Source organism: Eriocheir sinensis, chromosome 42 (assembly GCF_024679095.1).
Source record: "Eriocheir sinensis breed Jianghai 21 chromosome 42, ASM2467909v1, whole genome shotgun sequence".
NCBI lineage: Eukaryota > Metazoa > Arthropoda > Malacostraca > Decapoda > Varunidae > Eriocheir > Eriocheir sinensis.
This window is the reverse complement of record NC_066550.1, coordinates 88198-96520: the sequence shown is the minus strand read 5'-3', so window position 1 is coordinate 96520 and position 8323 is coordinate 88198. Positions and strand designations below refer to the sequence as shown.

At 47.9% G+C, this 8323-nt stretch overlaps 1 protein-coding gene across 1 annotated transcript; it reads right to left on the bottom strand.

Annotated features, from left to right (window-relative positions):
• Positions 1–320: 320 nt before the first annotated feature.
• LOC127009782 (uncharacterized) lies at positions 321–7760 on the bottom strand. Its single transcript, XM_050883142.1, has 2 exons — positions 7463–7760; positions 321–2133 (listed from the first exon to the last, which is right to left on the bottom strand). Exons 1-2 carry the CDS (start codon positions 7742–7744, stop codon positions 1042–1044), a joined length of 1374 nt encoding a protein of 457 aa, XP_050739099.1. The 5' UTR covers positions 7745–7760; the 3' UTR covers positions 321–1041.
• Between the last annotated feature and the right edge of the window lie 563 nt (positions 7761–8323).

The window sequence follows — 8323 nt, the reverse complement described above, 5'->3', positions numbered from 1 at the left end:
AAGAAGAAAAAGAGAGAAGATGGTGACGAAAGATAAAGAAAAAGAAGAGAGAAGAGAAAAGAAAAAGATAAAAAGAGAGGAAAGTGAAGAATAAGAAAGACGTGAGGAGTGTGGAATGATGAGAAATTATGAAGAATGAGTGTGTTAAAAAAGCCAAAGATTATTACGTTATTATTATTGTAATTATTATTATGAGCATTATTATTACTATCTGCATCTGTATTACTATTGTTACTATCTTTACTACTACTACTACTACTACTACTTCTACTACAAACATAAATGATACCTCCACCCATGTTTATTTTCCCGACACATAATCATGGAGGGCTCCATAGCTTGGAGGTCATTAGCCCCAACTCTGTTCGCTAATGACTGTGGCATCCAACCATATCACTAATACTACCTGACACTAAATAACCTATCATCTATTACGTCTAGATCCCCCTTTCCTTCCCTACTCAAGTCACTCCCGACCCACCCTAATGTCACTCTCCACCACTGTGGCTTCATAGTCCATATTGGAGATGGTGGTGGCTTTTGGGTCAGAGTGTCTGGTGCCCCTGAGACATAGGATGGCCGACCTGAGCAGGGAGAACGAGAGGCGACACCTCATCCAGGCGACAACGTGGCTCCTTGGCTGTTGCTTCTTTTCTGAGATTAGTTCCGCGAGGCGTGCGTAGAAGCATTGGGCCCTGGGACCCATCCCGCCGGATGTGGTGAAGACGAGGGGGGTGAAGCTGCCCTGATCCACATGTTGGATTCTTTCACCGTATGCCCTTGTCTTCTCCTGCTCGTTCCTGTGGTGGGAGGCTTGCAGGGGCAGCTCACGGTGACAGGCAGCCATCGGGTCGAATATGCGGATGTCCATGAACGCCCGCTGTCCGCGCACCCAGAATCCGCGGGCACTTACATCAACCCGTGCCTCCTGTGAGGTATTGGCTGTCCTGTACCGAAGGTGTTCGCCGTCATTGGGAAGCAGTGCCGGCTCGGTAGTGACGTCTTGGCATACCTCCCCAAGCATGCTGGCTGTCAGATCCCTCACTTCATCGTGTCGAATACAGACGAAGCCTCCTTTTTACATGTCATGGTGTGGGTGACATCATTTGGTGATCCACATGCACAGAGATCAGGCAGTCCCTCAATCGGCCAGCCATATCTCAGAGCAATGGCGTCGACAAATTCTTGTTTGTTGAGGCTGAAGCCCTTTGCTCTGATTGGTAATGACGTTAGCCAGTTAGAGGCGCCTGCCTCCTGTGCTGTGTGTATTTTTCTACCCATTTCTGTGGACAGGTGGTGTGTAAGACGGTCCAGCTCGTCTTTTTGGGTCTGTTGCCTTTCTTCTGAGATTTTTCTTTTAATATCTCTTATTTCTGTTTGGTCTATCTCGCCCTCTGCCTCCTGAGCGATGATCCTGTTGATGAGTGACCTGGTAAGGCTGATGGAGTTTTGGTTCTCCTTATCTGCCAGCTTCTCAGGGTTGGTGATCCCCATCCCACCCAGTCTTGGGGGAAGTGCTAGCATATCCCTCTCTTCCTCCCCCAAAGCATGATATTTCACCAGCGCCGGCATGAATACATTCTTGACCGCATTTTCCAGTGGTCGGAGGAGTGGACTGATGCCGGGGATGGTGCGCATCAGGAACGTCCACCGATGTTGGATGCCGTGGGTGTACGCTGAATAGGCAGCGTGTGGCTCAGTCTTGGCAATGGCAGACAAAGCTTCTATTTCCTTCACCCATTCAGCTACTTTGTCTCCCACGTACTCCTTCTTATATACCTCTGTCCCGATCACTGCACCTAAGTGTCGTTGTCCGTCTTTTGTCACAGTGACGCCACTTCCTCTAAAAGTTTCTGCGGCATGGTCATAATGTTCAGGTTTGACAATAAGGACAGACTTGGTGGCGTTAGGGATGTATCCTATCTCAGGGCCGGCGGTGTTCACAGTATCCCACCACCCTTTTAAGTCTGAGATTTTACCAGCACCTGAGAGGTCATCCGCATAAGCCACCTGTTTCACCCGTGTTTCTGCGAACGCGATTTCATTTTGGAGGACTGATAGGCCCAGGGCGTACATAGCCATGGCTATTGGGTCACCTTGTGTTGTTCCCTCAGATGATTTTAACACTTTCACCTTTCCACTGTGGCTATTTATGTATAAGTCGGTCGGGTATGTATAGGTATTTTCGACATACATAGCTAAGCTAGGGCACTTGGTTTTAATGTTATGTATCATAGTCTTTCTATTTATTGTGTTGAAGGCATTTTGGCGTCAACAAGAAGCACTGCTTCGCACTCCACGTGGTCGAATATCTCCCGCATGGCATGGACTGCTGCTTCTCCTCCTGCCTGCCCCGCACAAACTTGGAGGTTCCCTGCTGCCATTCTCACATCTTCTTTGACGACAGCCATGATGCATTTGCCTACGATGCGCCGCAGGACTTCTCCGACTCCTATAGGCCTGCATCCCGGCCTCTTGTCCAGGGGAATGAGGCGGCATGCCGTCAGGGCGTCCACATAGTGGCAGCTGGAGGAGGCGAGTTTTCTTGCCAGTGCTGCAATGGTGTTGCGCAGGTCGGCAGCTGCATTGCCAAAGTTGGCGCTGCTCAGCAAGCTTCGCCATCCCCGTGCATCAAGTCCTGAGGGCCCCGCGCTGCCACGAGTCTGGAGGGCCTTCTTCCACACCATCTCTCCTGTTATCCTTTCGTATATAACTGGATTCGGTGGTTGGTGACATCCTGCCAGTCTCAGTCCCTTCAGGTCACTCGGTGGAGGATGTTTTTCCTTGAGTTGATTGATCGTGTCCCTGGTGAGTGGAAGCACACCCCGTGTGGAATTTTCTGACAAGGCTCGTGTTGCAGACGCAACGTTGCCTTGTCGCATTTTGTCTGCAAACTTCCGGGCCCTGTCTTCTGTGGAGGTGTTGTTTTGTTGGGGTCCGGGGAGCCTCTCCTGTATGGCTCTGGCTTCTCCAAGGAGGGCATCTAACTCGTTAGTTTGCCACAAGGCAACTCGTCTTCTTAATGCCTCGATATTTTCGGCTTGTTTGGTCTTTGGGTGTGCTTTTTGGAGGAAGAGATGGGGGAGAGTGAATACAATTTTCAAGGATAGGGGCGCCAGTGGTGTGTTCTGGATGTAGTTATTTAACAGGGTGACAATTTCTTTGATGATAAATGTCGTGGCTCCACATCTGGGTGGTTCAAAAAGATTTCTTGCAGACCACCCAACAACTTCAAGGTATGTGTCATCCACCCACCTCGTTGCTTCCCCCTCCGCTAGCCCCTTCCAAGCAAAGCTTCCCCCGACCTCCGCCGCGCCCTGTCCAGTCGAAGAGGAAGTGTGATGAGGGGGTGGTGGTAGTGGTGTTGGTGGTGGCAACATTGGAGGTGCCAATGGAGGGGGTGGTACCGGTTGAGGGGGATATGGAGGTGGCGGTTGTGCAGCAGCTCCCTCCGACACCCCCTCCCCCCGCTCACTCCTTCCCCGGCGGCCCTCATTGTCCCCGCGGTGTCGCGCTTCATCGTTATCCTCCCTGCTCTGATCCCTGCCCAGGGGATTTTGGCACCTGTCGCTCTTTTTACAGTTCGTACAGCGTCTTTTCTCCTTAACACATGCACAGTTTATACATCTGTGATCTTCTTTTGTACAAACGCAGCATCTTCTTTGGCTTGGAGGGTCAAGCATTTATAAAATTATATATATTGATATTAATGACAACAGGAATATTGGTAGTACATGTAGTAATAATGACTGATTATTGATTATGATTGAAAGTAGTAGTGATATCTACTGTGGAATGACACTAATATTAATATTCCTATTAGTTTAGCGACATTGACAGATATATAGATAGGATTATAATTAATATAATAGGCTGACACATTGTTTTCAAAGGATGAAAGAGAGAGAGAGAGAGAGAGAGAGAGAGAGAGAGAGAGAGAGAGAGAGAGAGAGAGAGAGAGAGAGAGAGAGAGAGAGAGAGAGAGAGAGAGAGAGAGAGAGAGAGAGAGAGAGAGAGAGAGAGAGAGAGAGAGAGAGAGAGAGAGAGAGAGAGAGAGAGAGAGAGAGAGAGAGAGAGAGAGAGAGAGAGAGAGAGAGAGAGAGAGTAATAATTGTAATTGCATCAGAACAGAAGTAAACAAAGTGTTAAAATTATATTAATGACACTAACGTCGATAATAATGTAAGCAGTAGTTTTGATAGTATGAACACAAGTAATATGAATAATAATAATGACAAGAATATTATACTGATACTAATTATAATAGTAATAACAACAATGGCAACGCTAATAATAGTAACAATGACAAAAAATAATAATAATAATTATAATAATAATAATAATATTGTCACTAAATAAACGTTGTAGCCTATATCAAGGTGTATGAAATGATTAATTGATTTATATAATAAAATTTAAGCTGCACAGGCGCTGTGGCTGGCTCCGTTTCTTTCCTTTACGTTAACATATGTTTCCATATCAATCATTTAATTACGCTAAGTATATATTTGCTTTTTTCTGGTGGACATGAAATATAAATGAAAATATTGATAACACCGATTCGACCATAACCAACAGCAACACCGCCTCACCGCACCGTATGCAGTTGTCTGCGGGTCGACTGCCAACACCGGTTTTTCACTCTCTTTCAAGGCTAAATTGAACTAAATACAAGTAATAGATTAAATATACGTAGCTACAGAACCGCCAGTTTGGGAGGTGTGAGGCGAGCCTCTCTTGTCGCTGGCAACCCTCTGTCCCAGCCCATTAACTGCTCGGTCAGAGGTCAGGGCGGGGCATCGACGGTCGCCACCCGCCGTTCTATCTTAAGATGCCCAACCCGTGTGTTTTACGATATTTCTAAATCACACAACACTAGACACGAACCTACACGTCCATCGAGCTTTCCTTGCTGCTTTCCTTGCTGCACCGATATTCACTTCCTTAATCACCAAGTCTATTTTTACAGGCTCAAGGTGTTTGCACCAGAAAAAAACAGCATATAAACACGGAGCGACCCACACACACGTCCTACCCCTACCAAGGCTAACCTACTACTACTACTACTACTACTACTACTACTACTTCTGCTGCTTCTCCTCCTCCTACTACTACTACTATTACTTATATTACTACTACTACTACTACTACTACTACTACTACTACTACTACTACTACTACTACTACTACTACTACTACTACTACTACTACTACTACTACTACTACTACTGCTGCTGCTACTACTCCTACTACTCTACTACTACTACTACTTTTATTACAACAACTACTACTACTACTACTACTACTACTACTACTACTGCTACTACTACTTTTGCTGCTACTACTCCTACTACTATACTACTACTACTACTACCTCTATTACAACAACTACTACTACTACTACTACTACTACTACTACTACTACTACTGCTGCTGTTGCTGCTGCTGCTGCTACTACTACTACTACTACTACTACTTCAATTACTACTACTACTACTACTACTACTACTACTACTACTACTACTACTACTACTACTATTGCTACTACTACTACTACTACTACTACTACTACTACTACTACTACTACTTTTTTTTTCTACTACAACATAAATGATACCTCCACCCATGTTTATTTTCCCGACACATAATCATGGAGGGCTCCATAGTTTGGAGGTCATTAGCCCCAACTATGTTCGCTAATGACTGTGACATCCAACCATATCGCTAATACTACCTGACACTAAATCACCTATCGTCTATTACGTCTAGATCCCCCTTTCCTTCCCTACTCAAGTCACTCCCGACCCACCCTAATGTCACTCTCCACCACTGTGGCTTCATAGTCCATATTGGCTATGGTGGTGGCTTTTGGGCCAGAGTGTCTGGTGCCCCTGAGACATAGTATGGCCGACCTGAGCAAGGAGAACGAGAGGCGACACCTCATCCAGGCGACAACGTGGTTCCTTGGCTGATGCTTCTTTTCTGATATTAGTTCATAGAGTCGTGCGTAGAAGCATTGGGCCCTGGGACCCATCCCGCCGGATGTGGTGAAGACGAGGGGGGTGAAGCTGCCCTGATCCACATGTTGGATTCTTTCACCGTATGCCCTTGTCTTCTCCTGCTCGTTCCTGTGGTGGGCGGCCTGCAGGGGCAGCTCACGGTGACAGGCAGCCATCGGGTCGAATATGCGGATGTCCATGAACGCCCGCTGTCCGCGCACCCAGAATCCGCGGGCACTTACATCAACCCGTGCCTCCTGTGAGGTATTGGCTGTCCTGTACCGAAGGTGTTCGCCGTCCAGGGGAAGCAGTGCCGGCTCGGTAGTGATGTCTTGGCATACCTCCCCGAGCATGCTGGCTGTCAGATCCCTCACTTCATCGTGTCGAATACAGACGAAGCCTCCTTTTTTACATGTCATGGTGTGGGTGACATCATTTGGTGATCCACATGCACAGAGATCAGGCAGTCCCTCAATCGGCCAGCCATATCTCAGAGCAATGGCGTCGACAAATTCTTGTTTGTTGAGGCTGAAGCCCTTTGCTCTGATTGGTAATGACGTTAGCCAGTTAGAGGCGCCTGCCTCCTGTGCTGTGTGTATTTTTCTACCCATTTCTGTGGACAGGTGGTGTGTAAGACGGTCCAGCTCGTCTTTTTGGGCCTGTTGCCTTTCTACTGAGATTTTTCTTTTAATATCTCTTATTTCTGTTTGGTCTATCTCGCCCTCTGCCTCCTGAGCGATGATCCTGTTGATGAGTGACCTGGTAAGGCTGATGGAGTTTTGGTTCTCCTTATCTGCCAGCTTCTCAGGGTTGGTGATCCCCATCCCACCCAGTCTTGGGGGAAGTGCTAGCATATCCCTCTCTTCCTCCCCTAAAGCATGATATTTCACCAGCGCCGGCAAGAATACATTCTTGACCGCATTTTCCAGTGGTCGGAGGAGTGGACTGATGCCGGGGATGGTGCGCATCAGGAACGTCCACCGATGTTGGATGACGTGGGTGTACGCTGAATAGGCAGCGTGTGGCTCAGTCTTGGCAATGGCAGACAAAGCTTCTATTTCCTTCACCCATTCAGCTACTTTGTCTCCCACGTACTCCTTCTTATATACCTCTGTCCCGATCACTGCACCTAAGTGTCGTTGTCCGTCTTTTGTCACAGTGACGCCACTTCCTCTAAAAGTTTCTGCGGCATGGTCATAATGTTCAGGTTTGACAATAAGGACAGACTTGGTGGCGTTAGGGATGTATCCTATCTCAGGGCCGGCGGTGTTCACAGCGTCCCACCACCCTTTTAAGTCTGAGATTTTACCAGCACCTGAGAGGTCATCCGCATAAGCCACCTGTTTCACCCGTGTTTCTGCGAACGCGATTTCATTTTGGAGGACTGATAGGCCCAGGCCGTACATAGCCATGGCTATTGGGTCACCTTGTGTTGTTCCCTCAGATGATTTTAACACTTTCACTTTTCCACTGTGGCTATTTATGTATAAGTCGGTCGGGTATGTATAGGTATTTTCGACATACATAGCTAAGCTAGGGCACTTGGTTTTAATGTTGTGTATCATAGTCTTTCTATTTATTGTGTTGAAGGCATTTTTGGCGTCAACAAGAAGCACTGCTTCGCACTCCACGTGGTCGAATATCTCCCGCATGGCATGGACTGCTGCTTCTCCTCCTGCCTGCTGCCCCGCACAAACTTGGAGGTTCCCTGCTGCCATTCTCACATCTTCTTTGACGACAGCCATGATGCATTTGCCTACGATGCGCTGCAGGACTTCTCCGACTCCTATTGGCCTGCATCCCGGCCTCTTGTCCAGGGGAATGAGGCGGCATGCCGTCAGGGCGTCAACATAGTGGCAGCTGTAGGAGGCGAGTTTTCTTGCCAGTGCTGCAACGGTGTTGCGCAAGTCACCAGCTGCATTGCCAAAGTTGGCGCTGCTCAGCAAGCTTCGCCATCTTCATGCATCAAGTCCTGAGGGCCCCGCGCTGCCACGAGTCTGGAGGGCCTTCTTCCACACCATCTCTCCTGTTATCCTTTCGTATATAACTGGATTCGGTGGTTGGTGACATCCTGCCAGTCTCAGTCCCTTCAGGTCACTCGGTGGAGGATGTTTTTCCTTGAGTTGATTGATCGTGTCCCTGGTGAGTGGAAGCACACCCCGTGTGGAATTTTCTGACAAGGCTCGTGTTGCAGACGCAACGTTGCCTTGTCGCATTTTGTCTGCAAACTTCCTGGCCCTGTCTTCTGTGGAGGTGTTGTTTTGTTGGGGTCCGGGGAGCCTCTCCTGTATGGCTCTGGCTTCTCCAAGGAGGGCGTCTAACTC

Bases quoted from the DNA above. Each gene is read 5' to 3' on its own strand.
- LOC127009782 (XM_050883142.1), bottom strand. From the start codon at position 7,744: ATGGCTGTCGTCAAAGAAGATGTGAGAATGGCAGCAGGGAACCTCCAA. The intron at 2,134-7,462 runs GTGAAAGTGTTA...CACAGTGGAAAG, and splicing joins TAAATAGCCACAGTGGAAAA to GTGAAAGTGTTAAAATCATC.